This window comes from Medicago sativa, chromosome 7 (genome assembly GCF_051527215.1).
Source record: "Medicago sativa cultivar Bolivia chromosome 7, Bolivia_mono, whole genome shotgun sequence".
NCBI classification, from domain to species: Eukaryota; Viridiplantae; Streptophyta; class Magnoliopsida; order Fabales; family Fabaceae; genus Medicago; species Medicago sativa.
In genome coordinates this window covers 78,276,303-78,299,343 of record NC_140755.1, presented here as the reverse complement: position 1 = coordinate 78,299,343, position 23,041 = coordinate 78,276,303, and the positions used below count along the sequence as shown (strand labels likewise).

At 33.3% G+C, this 23,041-nt stretch overlaps 3 protein-coding genes across 3 annotated transcripts; all 3 read right to left on the bottom strand.

The window, feature by feature from the left end:
* Positions 1-1,890: 1,890 nt before the first annotated feature.
* On the bottom strand, positions 1,891-6,008 carry LCBK2 (Diacylglycerol kinase family protein). The gene is made up of 12 exons (XM_085726624.1): positions 5,587-6,008; positions 5,048-5,124; positions 4,883-4,936; positions 4,543-4,602; positions 4,261-4,338; positions 4,089-4,135; positions 3,964-4,004; positions 3,537-3,621; positions 3,339-3,453; positions 3,071-3,193; positions 2,872-2,972; positions 1,891-2,304 (listed from the first exon to the last, which is right to left on the bottom strand). Exons 1-12 carry the CDS (start codon positions 5,735-5,737, stop codon positions 2,175-2,177), a joined length of 1,062 nt encoding a protein of 353 aa, XP_085582750.1. The 5' UTR covers positions 5,738-6,008; the 3' UTR covers positions 1,891-2,174.
* Positions 6,009-9,360: 3,352 nt separating this feature from the next.
* LOC146908821 (alpha/beta-Hydrolases superfamily protein) lies at positions 9,361-13,748 on the bottom strand. The gene is made up of 10 exons (XM_085723954.1): positions 13,398-13,748; positions 12,073-12,209; positions 11,802-11,975; positions 11,369-11,605; positions 11,169-11,269; positions 11,011-11,083; positions 10,859-10,927; positions 10,380-10,487; positions 9,965-10,090; positions 9,361-9,815 (listed from the first exon to the last, which is right to left on the bottom strand). The coding sequence occupies exons 1-10, from the start codon at positions 13,729-13,731 to the stop codon at positions 9,621-9,623; spliced, it is 1,554 nt and encodes a 517-aa protein (XP_085580080.1). The 5' UTR covers positions 13,732-13,748; the 3' UTR covers positions 9,361-9,620.
* A 5,745-nt stretch (positions 13,749-19,493) lies between these two features.
* WRKY22 (WRKY family transcription factor) lies at positions 19,494-21,125 on the bottom strand. Its single transcript, XM_085726623.1, has 3 exons — positions 20,598-21,125; positions 20,349-20,459; positions 19,494-20,248 (listed from the first exon to the last, which is right to left on the bottom strand). The coding sequence occupies exons 1-3, from the start codon at positions 21,005-21,007 to the stop codon at positions 19,783-19,785; spliced, it is 987 nt and encodes a 328-aa protein (XP_085582749.1). The 5' UTR covers positions 21,008-21,125; the 3' UTR covers positions 19,494-19,782.
* Between the last annotated feature and the right edge of the window lie 1,916 nt (positions 21,126-23,041).

Below are 23,041 nucleotides of genomic sequence, written 5' to 3'. Positions count from 1 at the left end.
TTGAAACAGAAATTCAGTTTCTTATCTTGTTCTTCATACCGATTATGTGTCATACCAAAAATTGGGTGGAGCCTAAAATAAATTTTGAAATTTTTACTTTTAGCTAGCATATGAGCCTAAAACCATTGCCACAATTGCATAGTTGATTCTCAGTGTAAGCAACTAATTCACAGCAATAAATTGTCTTCAGCTTACATAATTTCTTTTTACAGACAGCTTACATAGTTAAGGAGGTATACGCAGTACACTGAAATATTAACTTTATCAAATAATTAACCTTCGTATGAAGCTTCATCAAGATTCAAATTTGACGAATCTTGGTGTATCAGTATGGTCAAATAGCATGGTGGCACAAAATATTTATTCATGCTGTTTATTTGCTGTTGAATATGCATTTGTTTTGAAGACAACTTATTACTACTTATTCTAACAGAAAATATACCGGTGTTTATCAGAACTACAGCCAGACACCTATAGTACGAAAAAGAACGAAAGCACGAGTTAGTGACATGATACATAAGCAATGTCCTTTCAAAATCAGTGGTCACTAATATAATAACATGTATATATTAGATGGAAAAACTATGGTATACAGAGGTTGGATGGTTCAAAATCAAGAAGCTAGCTTTTGAATAAAATGGTTCCAATCCAAGTATGGAAGTTTTCATAAAGTTTAAACATGCCTAAATCAATTTCACAGTACTATCTAGATCCTCCACCCCTCCAACTAATTTTACTATTTTAAGCATTCTAAATGCATTTTTGAAGAACACTAGCAACACATTATTTAACACTCACTTTCTCGGCTTATTTTTAGGGTGTGAACAAAAATTATCTAACTCATGAGAATCAAAAGATGCAGGAATAGAAGCCAAGGTTACAAAACAAAAAGCCTCTACATATTACAATAAGGTCTCTCTACACACTTACAACAGATACCACATATGACACGACAAAAAAGGATGAATCTTGAAGAACATAAGCTGAGAAAAACAAGCACTGGCTTCTACACAGGATGGGAATATAGTACATTTATCAGTTAGCTCAACCACCAATGACTATCCTCTATTAAAACAGTATAATTTTGACTGATTAAACAAAGGAGGTTTGATTTTTCCAAATACATATGTTGACATAAATGGTTGGAAGGAGGTTACTCAAGGATATTTCAATGACCAACAAAGCACTTACAATCTTAATACAATTTATGTTATCTTGTAATCTAACGTGTATAAATAGTCAAATATTCAACTAAACTTTCAAAAAGAAAAGTATGCATCTGTTTAAAAGAAAATAAAAATAAAACATCACTGAGAACTAGTGTTATAAAAAAATTCTTTGCTAGTGCACTATTATTTATGAACAAAAACAAAGGAGAGATTGGGTATGTGCAAACCTGTGGCATGAAATACAACATTTATATGTCCCACTGCATGGTCTCCACAACTGTGTCATGATCAACAGCTCTTGACCCTCAGGTTCCCCCATCTCCAGCAAGTTCCAGACCCTTGTCATAAGCTTCCCCGTTAGAAGGGTAATGGAAAACCGAGACAGTGATGCTCAGATGTTTGGAGTTATAATTTTAGCCAGCTTGAGAAGTTCATTGCTCTGAGGTTCAGAATCTTGAGATACAGATAACTGGTTGGGTTTCTTCCACTTCTGAAACATTGTTTTTCGTGTAATTAGAAAGAACGAAAATCAACGCTGTTTCAAAGTATACACTTCATAATATCGATGTAGAACTCATTCAAACCTTTTCTCTCTCTAAGCAAACTAATTAATCATTTTCCTGTAATCAAATGTCAGGCCAATCATTCGAGCAATAAATTGACGCGTTTTTTTTTTTTTGTGAACAAATTGACATGGTTATACAAGTGAACAGTTGCAAAATTTTGGAGACAAATAAATTATGACTATTTTAAACTTCCAATCTATACAATTTTTTACATTCTAAAACTATAGAAACATGTTACAGTAATTGAATAAATTAAATGTCAACCCATTGCCAATTCAAAATTATGACTTCTCTGATCTCCATCAGACCATGAAAAAGGTATGAAATCTACTCTAGTTCCTACACAATGGAAACAAAATCTTCATCTGTAAATCTAGCAAATCACAAGGCATGAACAGCATTATCTCTTTCTTGTCAAATTTGTTATACTCCAGAAGGATTAAAATATCATCTCAATGGCAGCAGGAAGAACACTGATCTTTTTTGGAAGGAATCCCAAATGCTCTCCATCGGATTGAATATAGATGCCACCCTGGCCCGAGATGTCCTCCACCTCAATAGAATGTACACTACAATACAAACAACACTCCAAATGAGTATAACCATAAACCTAAACAAGCCTAAAAGGAAACAAGCATAGGGGGAAATAATAATAATAATAATAGCTAAATACTAACTTAGCTTCCATTGAGATGTAAAATGTAGCATTAGCACATATGGGAAACTGTCATAACAAGTTAAAAACCAATCCCAACAAAACAAATAAAACAAATCTGCAAAATTGTGTTGCGGAACATTTCTTGGAAATAAATTTCTTGTTAATTGGAATTCAATGCAAATAAAATGTTATGTAAACTAAAGTCTAAACCAGTATATACAGCAATGTATACTTTGTCCAAATTCTGGCATCAAGATAAAATTGGCTATAGTGGATAATGTGTGTGAAAATAGCATGAATCATTGGGATTATAGATAACCAGACGACTTGAAAAGACTTTACACAAACAATAATTAATATTAAAATCTTGTCTTCAAAATTTACAAGACCATGTAATCCAAAATCAAAGTCATTGGCCATCTAAACCTTAGTAACTGACCATAAAGGTATGTTTCCTTCCTTTGAAAAAAGATTATACCTTCTTGTAGATACATTCTTAACCGAGAGATGTGTCCCATTGTAAAGCTTATGTAATTTCAGGACAAAATCATACCACTTGAAATCCTGAAGAATCACAACCTGCAAAATCAATGTAAAAATGTAAACTTCAATAGAAGTTTAGCCAGCAGATCCCTAAAGATAGATGATAATCTTCATCAATGAGAAGGCATTTTCACCTCTAAATTTCCAGTAAAAGGATCAGCATTTGGTGTAATTTTCATGCCGCCGCCAAAGTATTTTGCATTACCAACACAAACGGCTGTCACTTGAGGACATTTAACCCACTCGCCTTCATTGAACTGCACTTAAACATAAATGACAAAACTAGTGTGACACTTCTAGTGTGGGTACATAAAGGTTATGGAAGAGCTAAACTTATACATGACCATTGTAGACAATTTCCCATATTACCTTTCATAGCAAGGGTGAAAAACTAATACTGACCTTGACTCTCAGATCTTGATTTTGATGCCCCATGAAGGCTTGCAATGCACCAATGACATAGCAAAGTTTTCCAAATCTCTTGTACCTAGCAGCATGAAAACCTGCCTTCGCACTCCTGCAAAATTTGGTCAAGTGTGCATTTAGATATGATTCCACTGTTGTTATGCTTATATTCTGACATTTCAAAGTTAGCCTTACAAATGAATGTCAGCAATATTTATGAAGTAATGATGTTCGCAACTTTCTCCAGTGATAACGCCGATATCTATCTTTGATCTCAACCCTAAAGAAAAAGGACATGTTTCCTCTAAAATGAGCTCTCACTCTAGTAGGTATAGTAAGACATCTCAACCGTTGATGAGAAAATCAATAGTTGATATTCGAAGACATGAAATATCAACCATTTGACTTATTTATCAATAGTTAAGATTACTTACTTTACCCTCTAAAGTGAATCGTTCATTTTAGAGTTGGATCCAAAGAAGAAATATATTAGAACGAATTAAGAGCAAAACTAAAAGAATGTGTAGCAACATAAGATGTGAAGCTAGCTTCACCATGCTAGGGCTATGATACAGCTAGGATAAAACAAAATACCAATTCTAAAACAAGAAAAAGAACAAACCGCTAGCAACACGTTCAACGGCCTCACAAGGATCATTTTTCCTGGAAAAGAGTCATCAGATGTTTCCATTTACTTAAATATATAGAGGTGCAAAATGAGTGTAAATATAAAAAACAAAAACTAACCATCCAAATGTTCTTGCAAAATCAGAACCAGTTCCCAAGGGGATGAGCTGCATAAAGACAGAACATAGTTAATAATAACACAATTTAAGATATTTATTAGGGATTTGAGAATCTAAAATCACATGCATTGAATTAAAACCAAGAACATTGCAATCTGGATGCTACTACTCACACCAAGAGCAGTTGAACGCGTAGACTCATTCATTTGACTAGTAACACGTTTTCCAGCCCAGAAAAACCCATTAACAACCTGCTTGCAATGAAATAAGGTATATTAGGCGTGAAACAAGAAAGAATGTACTAATTCAACAACAATTATGCTTACCATCAACTAAATATGTTTTACAACAAAAAGATGAAAAGCAAGCTTGATTTCACCCTTTCTCATACGACAGTAAGTAGAAACTACTGAAAAATTCACTTTGGTAACAAATAAAAAGAAAACAGTCTATACCTCATGAAGTGTTCCATCACCTCCAACAGCAATGACAGCATCGGCCCCTTCCCTTATAGCCTATATAACACGAGGGTATAGCTTAGGACTCATTCGAAGCAATATAGCTTAGGACTAAACTTAGGTGCAGTTCCTTGTATGTTGTTTCTACTGTTCTCCAAGCAAAGTTCAACAGATGGATCGTGTATCCAATTGTAAGAACAGAATCATTTTAAATTTAAACTTAACTTAAAAATTTAATACACGTGACATGTTATGATTGGAGAAGAACGCCTATAAAGAAGCACCTAAGTCTTGCCGTAAATCATGTAGAAATGCATTTCAAACCCTTCAAACTAACCTCTCTTGTGATGTCAATAGCATGACAAGGGCCTGAAGTTAAGGATTCAAATATCTATTCAAAAATCAAAAAGGGAAAACACACATGTATCATGAAAAATCCCAAACACACAAAAATAAAACAAACACTCATCATGAGTCATGACACAATAAAAGCATGACTCACATTGCATTCTTTACCAAGGCGAGACCTTAGATATGGAACTAGCTTCCTCCATTCTCTACCCGTCCTTCCATTAGCACCTACAACCCAAGTTACTTGCATCAAAATTTTAACAAATTCTCTTCACTATACATCACTTCACTCACACACTCATATAATCAATTAACATGTCTAGATAACTAACTATCTATGTAACACCGACACTTCTGATCGGAAACGTGACTGGACACCTTTCAATGTCCAACACCAACATGACACAGACACATGTGATTATGTCATTTTCTCATATTATTATCGGTGTCTGTGTCTATATCATGTTTGAGTCAGTGCTTCATAGCTAACTTTAAAGTTGAGTGGCAATTATGCTCCAAAAATTTAAACTTTATCCCCAAATTAATAATGGGTAGTTCTTTGATTTTCAAAATAATGATGGGTAATTCTAATTACAAACCCATCATTCAGTTAAGCTAAAAAAACTACGAAAAACGATTTTTTTTTTTTTTTTTCTTTTCTAAGCAACGAAAGAGAATAAGAGAAAAAACCTTGAGGGTTGACGATGAAAACGAGGTCCCTACGACGAGAAGAAGAAGATGGATCAATGCCAAGGTAGCGTTCCGGGGTGATAGGTTGAAGCTCTGATCTGAAAACCATGGTGGTGGTAGCCATGGAAAATCCTCTTCCCAATGCTATCATCAAATCAATGATGTTGATAACTATGTGACGCAATTTTGTGAAAAAAAAGACAAGAGAGAATGCAAAGGAAGCAAACAAGGACGGAGATTCCTTTGGTCCAATCTGCAGAACATGTCACTCATTTGACTTCTTGTTGTTATAACCAAGTGCTGTCGTTCTAATCAAAGCACTTTTGTTCGGTTTTTTCTGATTTGCGTTTTCCTTTAATTTAACTCAACTTTTCTGATCTTGTTAATGTTGATGACGTGTCTACCAAGTGTAATGTTGAAGCAAGTTTTCAATTTGATCCCCGAGGATAAAGAAATGATATTTGTACAACCATTTTTTAACAATTTTTATGACAACTTTCTCTCTTATACTAACATTATAATTTTACTTTCTCTCTCAATTATTTTGGTTTATGTGCCAATACACACTTTTCTTCGTAAAAATGTGGTTGTCTATTTGATTGTCACATAAATTGATATTCAAATAACACTATTATTGAGGATATGAAGATTTCAATTTAGTTGGTTGTCCGCTCTATAAAACATTTTTCAAATTCATTTTGTTGTAATGTGAATTACTCCCTCCGTTTTAAAATGAGTGTCGCTTTAGCCAATTGCACACAGATTAAGGAATGGAATGAAATAATCATTAGACATAATACTTTTACTAAATTGCCCTTACTTTATAAAAAAAAGACAAACTTAAAGTTGCATTGAAAATTGTGTAAGAGAAAAGTTGGAGAGGGTAAAGTTAGAAGAAAAAAATTAAAGTTGTATTGAAAATGTAAAATGACATTCATTTTGAAACAATTTTTTTTGGCTAAAGCGACACTCATTTTGAAACGGATAGAGTACTAAACACGTGGATATTGATGATGTGTCCATTAAATGTACATTTGTAAGTCTTAGTCATAGGAAAAAAAAATGATATTTAAAATTGTCAAACAAGTAGGGCAATTATGTGCCCTAAATCAACTAGTAAAAGGTGTGCATTGCGAAGAAAATAATTGTAGTTCGTCTCACAAATCAATTTAAATCAAAATGATCCCAATTGATTTTAGGGTTAAATATGTTTGTAGTCCTTATATTTTGACGGACTTCGAAGAAAAGTCCCTACATTTCAAAAAATGTTTTTAAAACCCCAACATTTTTTCTCCGTTAACAAAATTGGTCTCTGCCGTCTCTTATCCTCCTAGTCAGCAAACGGAATGGTATTTAGGCATGTAGTGTGGACCTCATTAAATGACATGTAAAGCCACATGAACATTTTAAATATTGTGGTTGCCAATTTTATTGTTTTTATATCTTAAAACATATTTTTCTCATTTAATTGAGACAAAAACTCTTCTTATTCAACTGCAGTGCTCTTTTTATTTTTTCAACCCAATGCAGGAATAAAAAAAATAAAAAAGAAGAAAGTGATGAATAGAGTTCTTCTATCCAAACATACATCCAGAAAACTAGAAAAAACAGAACCCATACAATAGGAGTTGAATACAGCTACATGGTAGAAAAACAATATACCCACTTAACAGCAAAAAGTTGATACCGTTTCCACCCTCCTAAAAAACGATTTTCTCAATAAATTTCTAGTCATCCATTTGATTAGATTAGATCTATTTTTTGGTTGCTGATTTTCTCAAATCCAAACCCAGAAATAAGAAACAAAACCTAGAAAATCATGAACCCTCAAACCCATAAAATCTAGAAGATGAGGAAGGAACCATCATCTCTTTGGCAGAGAAGATCTAGAAAATGAAGCAAAATCAAAAGCAACCCCCAAACTCAATTTCGTGATCTCTCTGCCCAACTATAATGACCCGCAAATCAGACTTTGAAAAATGAATCCTTGTTGATGAATGGTAAAAGAAGAGGTTGTTGCTGGAATTAAATGGGGTGATGAATGTGGGTAGATTAGATAAAAAATAAGATGCAAAATCTAGAATAAGGTGTTTGATATTGGGAATTTAGGGATTCAATCATCTTTGTAATGGGTTTGATATGGTCGGGTTGTGTTTTACCCATATTTTTCAGTCCAACCCGTTTAAGAAGTAAAAACAAACAAAAAAAATGCCACATCACCAATCTGTTTGTTGACTGTGTAAAAATTGACGGTAAGGACTAATTTCGTAAACGGAAGCAAAATGTAGGGATTTTAAAAACATTTTATGAAATGTAAGGACTATTCTTCAAAGTCCGTCAAAATGTAGGGACTAAAAACATATTTAACCTTGATTTTACAAAAAAACACACAAAATAGAATCGAATATGAAGAGCGAGCAATATATATATTTCCACCACTCCAACGTAAACCAGTAGGAACAATTGTTTTCTTCACGATGCATAATATCGGAAAGATAAAGATAAAGTGTAAGTACTCCCTCCGTTTCAAAATATAAGCAAAATTTACCTTTTAGGTTCATTCATTTAATGATGTATGTGGTCCATAATATGTACCACATACATCATTAAATGAATGAACCTAAAAGGTAAATTTTGCTTATATTTTGAAACGGAGGGAGTAAGAATAAAGAGAGACGGGCTAGGGTTAGAGCACATAATTGCGCTATGTATTTTACAAGTTCAAATCCTTATTTATTAATTTTGTTACGTCTGCAGCAACTTAATCTAATTTTTTTCCACTCATTTGCTTTATTAGGTTTGCAATTATTTAACCTAACAAATTCCATCTAAAAAATGCATTGCACACCAATTTCATTCATATCCGCTTGCCTTTTTTTTTTTGAAGAAAATATTTTCTACCATATCAATGATCTTACGGGTTAAAGATTATTTATTGGTCTCTATTATAGTCGAGAAAATCCGTGCGACGCATGGGTCAAAAGTCTAGTGTATTGTATTTTTTTTTTCTATGATGAGGACTATCAACAATGTATTTAATGGACACATTGTCGCTATTCACAGCTTTTAACAACGGCCATTCATAGAATGATTGATTTGAGAAATATTTTACATAATCAGAAACTATATTGGTATGTTCATGTTTTCATGGACCAAATTGAGAGTGGTACAAAGTCGTAGATCATTTGATTGTCAACACTACACTGAACATACACATCATAATTTATAATAGGGTTTAACACTATTAAGATATTGTGCGTTAGGGGCAGGACAAATAGCTCTAAAAAAATTTAGTCTCAATTAGTTGGCCCAACCCAAACTGAGTGCGGCACAGTGTGTTTGGGTGGCAAGAAAGGGCTATTTCTTAACTTCAGATACTCCACTTTACTTTTGCTCTTTAAGCACTCATGGTTTGTTCTCAGGCACTCTAAATTGACAAAAATACCTCCAATGGTAGATAACTACCATTCAAAGGATTTTTCAAATCGGTTAAACCGATATAAATAGTGTCGAACGGCACTTAATTGCTGTTTTGGATTTTTGAGCAATTAGAAGGTGGCTGAAGAGCATCTCTCTAACTTTTGGATCACCATCTTGAAGTTGATGGGGGTGCTCCAGCTTGCACTAAGGCAGTGTTGAGCATTGTCTAGTCTTAGCAGTGGTTTGGGTTGAAGAAAGCTACTATATCCACAAAATCAGTATGATGTTTGTATGAATATATGTAATTTATAGTATGGATGGACCAAATGAGTTATACTGCATGGCACACTAATATACAACAACCATTAATAAATAATTAATAATTATAAATAATTTTATTTCCTACAAAACACCTAAAATGATAGAAAATAATTTACAACTACAGCCAACCTGACATTATTTCAGTAAATATAATAATAGGTTCTTACAATTTAATGTGAAGAACTGAATTCTAGAAATTTAGAAGAAAATAAAGAAGTTCAAAAAACCAAAGGCTAGGCAACGCTAGGACATAAAACATTGGTGGGACTGGGAGAGAAGAGTAACAATGGTGATCAAAATAGAGGTTTCTTTCCGTTTAACATTCCCAACAAATGATCAAGAACTTTGCCCCCGTCATCACGCAAGCCAGAATGCATGAACTCATTAGTTATCCATAGCCTGATCCCAGCTATTTGAGAAGCTGTTTCCTTCGACAGCTTAAAATTCACATACATGTCTTCATAATAAACGGCAGCTGCAACAGGTACCTGTGATCATAGTATAATATGAAATATGTTAACAGAATAACTTGGAGATTGGATTTCACCTTGATAAACATATTCAATTATTAAAGATGTTTCAATCATAATTTCAAAGTATAGAGTTCTAAATATAATGTGAGTGCGGAGGGAACTACCTTGTTGTTATTCAATGCCTGAATGTCATATAATTGGGACCAATCCTTCTTCTCGGACAGTATATGAGCTACATCTTTGAATGGTTTCAAGGCATGAATCTCATCAAACATCCATGGGAAAATCATCTGTATAAGAAATGAAAATGAACATGATAAGCTTTTGCTAATCATAATAGTAAATAAAAGTAAACATATAGATTAGCTTTGATGCCTGCATAAGCCGACTGCAATTGCAGAGACATGAAAGGCTTGAATGATTTCATATTAATTATGATGAAGTTATAAAGTCTGTTTGGCTCAGCTTCGCATATGTGGAAGAATCAAAACAAAACAGCACATTACAAATGTAATATTTATGCAGTAAGTAAAGATGCTTTGTGAATAGTAAAGAAAAATGAAATTCTTTATACTCTACCTCTCCTGTAAAAAGTATAGGTAGTCCTTCTTTAGCAGCTTTAATTGCATCAAATTTGTCTTCAACTTCAGTCCTTATTCTACTGGCAGACCATCTACTAGCAGAACCCTGCAGTGTCAAGGGAGAACAACACAGATCACGCATGTTAGAGATATAAAACCATTCATATGTTGTTACCCAACAGTATAAGAATTTCAAGTAGTTGGTTCATGACATGGTATCAAAGCCTCTGCGACCAAGTGATCCAGAGTTCAATCTTTGATGCTCTCATTCTTCAAATAAAAAGTTAAATTTTAGCGCAAGACAGGTAAGCCTAAGCATTGTTAATGCTTCAAGTCAAGCCCTCTTAGTTACATCAGGGACATGTTGAGAATAGTATAATATAAAAATCATGCATGTGTTGTTACCTATCAGCCTAAACTTTCACAATAGTTGGTTCATGACAAATGCATACACGAGGAACCGAAAAGAAGTTTTACCTGACAATAGATGGATTCATGTAGAAGAGCATACAGTGGATTAGTATCAACAGATATCGAGCTTTCAAACTGCATAGAACAAAAACTGGAGGTCGGTTTTCAAAAGGAAACGTGAAATTGAGTATTTGTAATCACAGTAAAAAAATTCTTACAGCATTTAGGAAGTAGTGACTTATTCTCTTAGGTGATCCCGGAACTAAAGTAGGATCCCACACTCTCTCAAACCTAGAAAGGTAAGAAAAAAAAACACGAGAGATTAATTTGAGTTCAAGATAGTTGTAAAAAACACAAGGTAATTATTACGCATTACATATAGTGCATGCTCTCGAAACCAGCTCCAGATCCTAAGCCAGAGAGACCAAGAGTCTGCAGCCCTCTTGGGGTTAAGATGCCCCCAGAAGGAAGGGCCACCTATGCTATGCAAAGAGAAAGGGAAATAAGGAATTGAGCAAACTTGGCTAATACTTTCATCTATGATAACAATAAGAAAAAAGTGAGACAGATAATTACCCCTCCTCCTTCTTGTTCAGCTAAATAATTAACAAGTTCTTGAACAATTTTGATATCCTGAGGGTATCTTTTGTAGTACTTCTCATTTTGATGCATAATTTGCTCAAAGCATGCTCTGTATACTGAATCTGCAGTGCATCCATGTCCTATTGGAGGAATTCCACCGGTCAGAAGGGCTTGCGTCAGCCCTTGTGGTGCAAAACTCAAATATGTGACTGCGCAAAATCCACCGTAACTCTGCCATAATTTAAAAATAACACAAGTATAATAAGCAATCATTGAATTTCAAGGTTACATTGGCTTCGAGGGTACAAATTACAAAATCATTTCAAACCACGTGCTCACAAATCAAGAAAGAAGATAACCCCTAAAGCAATGCTAAAGACTATGGCATAGAAATCAGCAGCTCATGAGAAAACAATTAAGTGCATACCTGCCCCAAAATTGTCCAAGGTCCAGCATTTGGAACAAGGCGAACTCGAATAAACTCTGCATCATTTACTATACTATCAGCTCGAAAATATTTTAAGAAGTCAGCTAAGTCCTCTCCAGACTTGAATTGTGACATTGATGACACAGACAAAGGAGTTGATAAGCCTGTTCCTCGCTGCAGAGAAGTACATAAGTAATGGAACAGATCTTTCCTAAAGTTATCACACATACAAAAACATAACAGCACAACACAAGTGTCCATAAAAACATGCCTGGTCCATTAAGATGAGACGAAACTGTTCAGTAACTTTTTGAATCCATCCACTAGATTCAGTTGGTGGTCGGCACTCATACCCAGGACCACCTTGCAAAAATAGTAAATATGGCAATGTTTGCTCTTCTTTTCCAACTGCAACAAAACAAAAGACTTATAAAGAAAAAATGCCAACGTGACAAAGGGGGTGATTCACAAGAATAAGCACAAGTGCTCATCCATCAGGCAGTCTAAAAAATTACTACTTATCACACGAAATTTTCTATGTGGCTGATCAAAAACTGGTTTTATTGAATATTAACAATTTAAAATCAAAACGTAAAACAACATGAACAAAAGAAATCTCTATGATTCTGGACTTGAGGAATGCAATGTTGCTTGCTCATCATATTAACCATTTCTAGTTAACACTAGAGCATAGATACAGTTTGCCAGCACCGAAACATAGGATATTCCAACATTAAATGCATGATCAGCATCTACATGACAACCACATTCCTCATAGAAATATAAATTTTGTACCGTATGTCATATGAAACTGGGAACCAAATTTCACCAGTAATACCATCCAAAGCCATGTCGCCTATCCAAACAAACTCATGTCAATGACCTGCCATGTCCTCATCCCAGGCAAATCATCCCAATTATATAGCTGTAAGATTATATATATACGAGTGCCCCCGAGGCACTCTTTAAGGATCCCAAATTTAGTAATTTTTCTTTTAAAAAGTACCGTTTAAAGTGCTTAAAGAGTGTCTGGGGGCACTCGTTAACATTTCCCATATATATGCCCCATAGTTAACATTTCCTAACAGGGACTCGAATAATCTCTTCTGATCCAATTATATGTCCCATAGTTTCATAAAGAAAAGAACTTGATTTGAGAGTAAGTAAGCAAATTCACACTTTATGACACCTTAGGCCTTGGTATAAATTTGAAATTCAACCTCAAGTAACAAAAAGCCCCAAGCAGTTAAAATTTTGGCGGAACCGCACCAGGGTTTTGACAAAAGCTGCACTTTAGAGCTTCGGCAAAATCACCTTGGCACCATGTGATTCTGTCAAACTCACCGTAATTTCCAACGTCCACTAAAATGATTTGGATTCTCTTTACAAGAAAAGGCAGTATCAAAACTACAATATATAATCTAAAAAGCTATCAAGCACTCACTCATTCAGAATCCAATAATTTGGATTACATTCCAGATAACTAAATATTCGATACAATTATTCAAAAATTCAAATAAAGTGAAAACTTCATGCAAATATGAATCCAAGGAAAATAATTGAATGGTTGAGATTGTAACTACTAACTACTATTACCTGCAACAACTTCACGAGCGAAAACCGTGATCTTAGTCGAAGACTGTAGGCCTTGAGAGTAATCGAGAGGGACAGTGAATCTGTGATCACGAAGACGGAGTGAAGGTACGGAGAACCAATCTCCGGTGACATGCTCCGGCGAGGAGGTGGAGGAGGAGACGGTGGCGATGGTAAGTCCGTTCATTGGAATGCGTGAGCTTCGGTGAGAAAGGGAGAGTCTGAGGGGTTTTGAGAAAAGAGGGATTGATGATAAAACGCGAAAAGAGTGACGAGGATGAAATTGGAGCAATGTGGTGAGAAGAAAAGATAGTGGTGGCGCGTGTGATAGCAACATTATTATGTGAGGTGAGTGGGATGATGATGAGAGTCAACGATTTGTAAAATAAAATTTAAAATCTTCATCCAACCGGTGTGTGATTTTTGTTGGGGATTTTAATTTTAATGAGAAATGGAGCTTAAACAATTATTTATGGATATTAAAAAAAACTGTATTCCCTTCAAAAAGAAAATTTATATTAATCATTATCCAAAAAAAAAATTATATTAATCAATATTTTAAAATCAAATTAAAAACATTTGGATGATTTGAATGTATCTTTCCATCCGCTCTCTTCATCTTTGTCTATCTCTTGACATTTTCTCATTATCTTTTCTCTAAACTTTAGAGAGAGATGATACATAAATGGTAGATGATGCAAATGTGATTTAATCAATTGAATCGTGAATAAATATTATCAATTGTTCAATTATTTGAGTGATTTTATCATAATATAGTTCTAATTTCAAGGGTTTAAACTAATTAAATCATAATTTAGAATATATCAATCCAATTTGATGCCTAGGTTAATTATCAAAACATCGATATTAAAAACCAACATAATAGTTTTGTTAAAAAAGGTATCTTTTTAATAATAATAAACCTAGTGTATTAAAAGTATTTGACTAGCTCCGTCTAACTTTATTACTAGTTTCTTTTCCTTTTCTTGAGGGGAATGGATTTTCAGTAATCTCAACAAGGAGATGTTTCACAACTCAGGTGACCGTTGGATCAAAGGATACATTAAGAAGATTGGTTCGTATGATGCACTCCATGCACAAATGTGGGTGTTTACCGAGGATTGGCGATGACTTGGAGAGACCACATTTCACAGTTTATTGTGGAAAGTGACTTAAAGCTCTTGGTTGAAATGATAATGTACAGCTGCAATTGGGGGGGGGGGGGGGGGGGGCTTGTTCCCATTTTTGTGAGGCGTATTTGCAATCTTCTGAGTTTGAATTGGCATGTCCAAGTTCGTCATACTTTGTGCGAGGAAAACTGAAGTGTTGATTGACTTGCTTGCTACAACTTGTCTTTGGGTTCTTATAATTCTTATGTGGTGGAGCCTCTTCCTAGTGATCTCCATAGTTTACTTTTTGATAACATTTAGAGGGCTTGCATGACTAGAAGTATTCAACTAGTTTCTTAGTTTTGTTTTTTCTTTGGCCTTAGGCCCTCTTTTTCAAATTCATGTACTTTCCAATCTTTTTAACTTTTTTGAGCTGGTTTTCTATTTTCAATTTTACCCTTCATTTAAATTAGTTTATTTACTATTTTATTCTTGTTAATATTACTTAAATTATTAATTAAAAATAAGTTAAATACCATTAAAATAGGAACCGCCTCGATGTAAATTTCAGGCTAGATTTTTCATTATTTAAATTATACTCTCAAATAAATTTTTCAATAACAATGATATATCGTTTGTGTCATTGAAAAGGATAAGAATTTAATCACCATAAACATTTTATACTAACTTTAATGAAAATCTAATTTCATAACAATTGTTTGTGTCATTGAAAAGGATAAGAATTTAAACGCCATAAACATTTTATACCTGGGTCTTTCATAACACGGTGATCCATCGTAATTTTTCATAAACTAAACTTTATAGTTTATGTAAGTGAATCACAGTACCAGTCATACATTAATTATATATGCTTTTGGAAGGAGACGCCTCATTCGTATTTCAAAGTTTGGTATTTGTCCACAAGATCATTCTTATAGGTTTGTAATGTTTTTAAGGCATGTCAACATTATGAGGTTGCAAAAGAGTTGGAATCCACAAGTGAACAACTTTTTTATGAGCTTGAAAGAATTAGCTGGCTTACTTGTAGAATTAGATTTCAAGGAAAATTAAAAAACTTGATTAAATTCTAAGAATATTTTCTACTTTCATTTTTGCAAAATATGTGTTGATGTGAGACTTTAAAATAAACTATTGTGATAAAGAGAACATGCTAGATGGTATGAATGATGCATTTTTAGTAACAATAAAAACAATTTTTTAACAAGTAATATTAATGCAAATTTTATTTCTTTTTTTTTTTTTGAAAGAACACAAATTTTATTTCTGTTTATTACTAATTTCCAACAACTTTTTGCTTATTTTTTTTTCCAACAACTTTTTGCTTATGATCAGTTTCTTTTATTACGTCATCGTGAGCTTAGCTCAATTGGTGTAGACAATGCATAAAATATGCAAGGTCCGGAGTTCAAACCACGGCCACAAAAAAAAAAGTTTCTTTTATTACAAAAATTTCATTATTTGAACTAAGGATTTTTTTAGTACCTTTAAAATGGGTCTTCCAAAGGAGTTTTTTAACCGAAGTATTCCCCAATGCAATAGCAGAGAATATACCAACAAAATACTTCAAATTTATTTTAGGAGTTGACTTCTTTTTTTAAAGAGGACGTGAGATTAAAAGTGTTCAAGAAAACAAAATAAAATTCACATGGTAGAATATTCAATACAAACATAAGGATAAAACCACCACATGTTAAAGTTAAAAAATAAGAACGGATTCTGAGTTTTAAGCCATTACCATGAATAATGTTGAACAAGATATAAAAATTGTTCCTTAGTTGCGATTTTAACGAAAAAACTTGAGAATTATGCTTCTTCCAAATGACACAAATACAGACCATCCAAATGACGTGAAAACAGTAGTGACAAATATCCTCTATGGTTATTTTTTTGTTTGTTTTGCTTTTCAATATGGCTTGAGTAGAAATCAAACTAGTAACTACATACCTTTTCTTTCTTTTTTTTATTACTCAAATGAAGTTATGTTAAATTATTATCAAGAAAATTCAAAATATAATCAAGTGAATAATGAAAGGTACTGGGAGGAGTTTGAAAAATAAATGACATTGCCAACACATAAGCACTACCATTAGTAACTACATACTTGCATTCAAATATTTACATGTATCACATCATATATCTCATCTCATATTAATTAAGCAACTGTGTTTTTCTTGTAAGAAAAAAAAATTGTGTTTTCTAAAAGCATAAACTTTCCGCCAACTTAGACATGATGATGAGTGATAAGAATGTTCTTGCCCCATAATTGACGGAATTCCCAACATTTCACACTAAAACTTGGGATTACATTATTTTAAAATGTGATGATGAAATTCTCTTTTTTGAAAAGTAATTCCCTCTTTCTATCGAAAAAATAAAGAAAAGAAAAGTAATTCTCTCTAGCTTTTTAAATAGAGTGCTGGATTGGGTACAACTTCGATGTTGATTTCTAAAAGGCAATTAAATGATTCTGTTTAAAATTCTTAAAAATAAAAATTGCATTATGCATTATATTTTTTTTCCCCTTTACCGTCAAAAGATCCCACTCTTACACTTTAAGATTAGTCATTTCACATTACACTTTCACTATTTTTTTTAGGGGTTTCACTAAATTATTATAAAACAATCTTTACCATTGATTCAAGATCGAATGATTGAAATTGACAACAACAACACAACACACTAACTACGTGTTATCCAAATCCGTTATTTTGTTATTGGACTGTTGTTTGTCATGATTTTAATCAACAAGATTTCAAGTACCTTAACATTTTAGAGTCGCACAATGTGGAATGTCCCAATCAATAAGATTTTCCCAATCGATCTCATCAGACATGAAGCATTAGGGAAAGATGCATCATTCTATTCCTTATACTCTCTTTTTTTAAAGAATTAAGTACAATAATACTCTTTTCATTAAAAATCAATGTCGAGATACAAAAGGGTACATCATTAAAAATATAGAGACTAGCTAGAAAAGTGGTCATTTGATTGTCTCCGACTAAACTTCACCCTTAGAGTTTTCAAAATAAGAGTTACGACTTCTCCTACAATCATCTATAATTGCTCTAAATTTGGAAACATCAGTGCTACCTCTATTGAAATAATCTTCAACTTTCTTTGCATCTATCTCAACATCCACATTTATATAAGTTGTAGTTCATGCACTCATTGGACAGCATGTTGAAGTCCCAGCGCTTTACCAACCTCCGACGAACACACAGGTTTAGACCACATCGTCTTTGACCTTATTAAATTTCTAGAAGCGTCCCATTTGCACAAACCAAACCCAACACATTGATGATATAAAGTTAAGTTTCAGTTGTATGAACATTGTATTAACGGAGGTCCAACTCTCACAGCTGGTTTACCATCTGCAAAAATGCTCGGTGATCAATGATCAGCAATCAACTTGTGAACTCTCAAAAATAAAAATCAACTTGTGAGAACATTTTTCCGTCACTAGCTCCTCAAAAAAATCATTGTTTTAATCATATAATCAAAATTGATCAAATTGTGTGAAATGAATAATTTCTATGGATAATAATTGCCAATTTATATCTCTTTAAGATGAATCATGTGACTTATCCTTACTGTAAAAGATGGTATGCACACACATCTCTCAATTAAATTTTTATTTTATTTTCAGCAAAGATAAGTTTGCATATTAATTGACTCATTCCACTAGGCATGAAATATGCATTATTCTTGTTTATTTGGAGCCAGGCAAATAGCACATCCACTAATTGTTGAGACTGACTTGTTAACTTCAAACCATCGTGTCTCTTTCTTGGGAAGACATGGGATAGACGTGAAATACTTTTCTTCTAACAGAACAAAGTATATATTGAAAAGAGCCAGAATGAATATGGACCATGGAATCTAATTCTTTTCATTACCTTAACCCTTCTTGGGTCCCCAAAATGGTTCACTACTATTTGTAATCGTGCATAGTACTATTGGAATAAATACCCAATAAACAACAAAGGAATGGAATGGAACCTTTATATCATAGTCATGAAATATTAATCATTGCAAAATAAAAAATGTAAACCAAAGTGCTTTGCTAATTTATATCCCAACTCAATTTAAACATCTTTAAGATTTTAAATTCTGGTTAAGGTTAAGTGTTAATCTTTTTTAACATGCCATATGTAACCTATCCAAGGAAAATATGATATATAAATGTGGGACATTTGTCATTAGGAAGCACAATTTCTTTTATCAAAGAGTTTAACGACAAAGTCACATACACTCTACCAAGAAAATGAATAAAATATATCAAGAAAAGTCAAATGTCATATTAACTGGAGATATATCTAAGTAAAGGAATGGATCCTCTCATGTGAGACGAGGATCCATTGAAATCTCCAACATTCATTAAAAACGAGAGAAAAACATAATTTTGAAAAGGAAAAAAAAGAATTTTAAAGATAGAGATCATGAAAAAAATTGAGAGAATTCATTCCTATAAATGAATGGATCATCTCATGTGAGATAAGAATTTACTAAAATCTCGACCATTTATTGGAGAGAAGAGAAAACGAGTAAGAATTTGGATTCATTTCAACGAGAAATCGCGCTCGTTCATTTCTTTTCTTTTTTGACAAAAAATTCGCACGCATTCGTATGGTCACAATATCGGTGACTGTTTGGACCGTCTAAATTTAATACATATTTTTATTTTTTAAAATATAAAATTTTAAACTTTTAACATGAATTGTCCAATCTCAATACAACGGTCACCAATATGGTAATTTTTTTGTTACACATCTAGTATATGGTAATTTAAGAGAATACATTGATCCCTTGATTGCAAGAACTCCGAGTTCAATTAATAAAGCTTGATCAATCTTCAATGTGCAAGATTGTTTTATAGAGTCAAATTGCACTTAAAAATTTAAGACAAACCTTAAAAAAGCAAATTTTGTATTCTTGTGAAGTTGTGTTGCCTCAACAAAATCTTAGCCAAACAAAAGATTCTAAAATAAAATAAAATGACTTTACATTACCAAGGTATGTAAGTATTAATAAATGCCTAATGATCATCCAATCAAATTTAACAAGATTAGCATAAACAAGTAATGCTAATCTATGCTATATTCCTACTAGTTCCTCCCTACTATACTACACTTCCATTGTCAGCAAAGATTCCTCCAAAATGTTCCATTTTCTCTACAAACAAAAAGGAGTAACAAAAACAAAAAGTTCCTATTCTCTTCAATGAAAAAGCAAAGAAACAGTAACTTATGCAAAACAAATCAGCTACCACCAGCAGCTGTAGCAGCAGCAGCACTATTAGCCACCCAATTAGGAATTGCAATAGCAGAAGAAAATGGATCTGTGAAACCAAATTCATCTAAACTCTCAAAGAAATCATCACTTAAAACAACATCAGATAAACCAAATTCATCTCCTTCTTCGTCATCCATCAAAGAATCTTCCTTTTCTTCTCTACTTTCTGACTTTTCTCCTTGAGTTTGAACCTCTTCTTCACCTCCTGAGGTTGTAGGAGAAGAGGGTTTTGTAGGATCTTTGTTGGTTTCAGCTTGAGGTGGTGTTAATGGCTTCTGCCTTGTTGAACCAGCAAGAGAGTTTTTGTGTGTAGGAGCAGGGTGATTGTGTTCACATGTATATGTTACTATGAACATTGTTGGATCTGTTCTGTTTCTTTCAACTTGTTTTCTTGCTAAACACCCTTTTGAACTGCTACATCTATAATAGCCCCTATAAATCACAAAACAAAATTAGAAAAAATTTAATAAAATTACTTCAAATTTTTCTTTTGTTGAGCAAAATTTGCAAGTGAAAAAAATTGAATTTTTACCTTGGATATGGTGACCCTTTTATAGGTTTTTGCCCATATTTTCTCCATGCCCATATATCTGAAGAGAGACTCTCAACTGGTACTTGACAAACTTTCTTAAGTTGATTTTTCCTATAAAGAAAAAATAAAGCAAGAATTTAATAAAAATTATACAAAATATTTAATAACAAAAAGACTTGATTTTTATTACATGGGTCAATTCAAAATCTTATGTTTAAATCAAAATCAAACTAAAAATTTAATATTTACCTTCTTTTTGATCTTGGGTTGGTGAGAGAACCACCTTGGTGTGAATGTTTACTACTTTGAAGTTGTTGTTTCTCTTGTGTTTGAGCTAATTTGGGTGAAGCAGAGGAATAAGAGAATGAAGAAAACAAAGGAGAAGTTTGCAAAGAAAGAGGCTGTGATGATCTTGAAAAGAAAGGTTTGCAAAGTTCATGCAACTCTTCAATGGAGTTTCTAGCTTCAAAAGGGTGTGTAGAACAAGAAAGTGACAAAATTTGAGGTTTTTGTTCACTACCAAAGATAGAAGAGTAGCCACAAGAAGGTTCAGGTTGCAGGGGAAAAACAGAGGAAGAAGAAACAGAGGATGTAGGTGTGGTGGTTGAAGTGGTGGAGCAACCTCTAACCACCGCATGGAGATCCCAATCTTCTTCCATAGGTAAAGGGACAAAGTCTGTAACAATGTCTGAGGTTGTTGTTTCTCTTTTGGAGAAAGACAAAAGAAGGCGCTGACTTTTGATAAGGTAAAGAGAGAGGGGTATAATATTATAGGGTACAATAAGTGGGAATGGACTTTGTTTATATAGAGAGAGAAAAGTGGGCGTTTTTTACAAGGTCAAGGTTGAGAGAGAAAGGTTGAGAGAGAGAGAGAGAGAGAGAGAGAGAGAGAGAGAGAGAGAGAGAGAGAGAGAGAGAGAGAGAGAGAGAGAGAGAGAGAGAGAGAGAGAGAGAGAGAGAGAGAGAGAGAGAGAGAGAGAGCATGGCTGGCATTTTGGCATCTCTATGCTAACTTTATTGCTTTTTTGTTTTGTTATTTTTGTGAATAATGTTTTAAGAAGAAAAATTGATACTACCTTCATCCTTAATATAGAACTTTTTTTAGAGAAATTAAGAAAGTTTTTGATAATTGCTAATATTTTAAATATGAGGGTAATTTGAATACGAGTTTTGTTAACATGTGTCTTAAGAACATTGTTTAAGGGATCCACAAAAAGAAATTTTGTTTTGGAAATACAAATCAAACAAGTTGTTACTTTTAGATGCTTAATATAACTTAAATATTATTTTAATATGGATCATGCTAACTATTCTCTTATGACACAAGTTAGCATTTTCTTTTTAATATTTGCAACTAAATTAATCAATTTATTTAGAAATAATGATTTAATTAAAGGGTTAATTATGTTTAAGGTCCCTACAAATAAGCGAGCTTCCAACATTGGTCCCTATTTAAAAATTTTAGGTTTAAATGTGTCATTGGTCCTTGCACTTTCATCAGATTTTGGCATTGGTCCCTGCACTTTTTTTTTGTTTGACATTGGTCCCTGCACTTGTAAAAATATTGGCATTGGTCCCTCAGTTAACTTTCTAATAAAAAAAACACAAAACTAACCGAGTGTCACGTGGCCCAATCATTTCATGCCATGTGGCACCAATACCAATATTTTTACATAGTGCAGGGACCAATACCAATATTTTTACAAAGTGCAGGGACCAATACCAATAGTTTTGTGTTTTTTTTAACAGAAAGTTAACAGATGGACCAGTACCAATATTTTTACAAAGTGCAAGGATCAATTCCAAACAAAAAAAAGTGCAAGGATCAATGCCAAAATCTGATGAAAGTGCAGGGGCTAAAGGCATATTTAAGCCAAAATTTTATTAAATTTTTCATCCCAACGTTTTTTTCCGTTTGTAAATTTGGTCCTTGCCGTCAAACTGTTCTCATTAGGCTAACAGAATGCTGACTCAGACATGCCACATGGACATTTCAAGTGACATGGCTGCCATGTGGTAAATGACATCATTTGTTTTTGGTCCCTATAAAATTTGGACATTTTAAGTTTAGTCTTTACTTAATTTTAATAGTGTTTTTAGTCCACATAAAAAAATTATGCACTTAGTTTTAGTCCCTACTAAATCTAAATTTGTTTAATTATGCTTAAACTTTTAAGATTTTGAACAATTTTTTGCACAAGTGTTAAGAACATTACGAAAAGTTCATCTGCAAAAAATTATCTCAAAATTTTAGAAGAGTTTTTAGAATAGCGTCGCGGGCGTGAACGAGGTGGTGAAAAATTCAAACTCTCTCCTCCAACTTTTTTCACCACCTCGTTCACACCGGCGACGCTCTTCTAACCTTTGCTTGCAAATTCATCTAAGACATCAATTTCAACAACTTAATCACACATCAATTTCAACACACAAAAATTCAACAATCTCCACCACTGAAAAATCCAGCAACAACCTTTTCGAGAGAGAAGCGAAACCAGTCGACTTTCAAGGTTCGGATTGGGAAACAAAGGGTGGGAGAGAAGATGATTGAAGATAGCGTAGTAACAAAGAGAAACAGTAACACATATCTGGTGTTTTTTTCGGACAAATTCAGGGAATGGCCAGAAATATTTATAGGGTGAAATATTTTATGGATCTGGAAGAATAAAAAGGAATGAAGGAGAGTGATAGGCTTT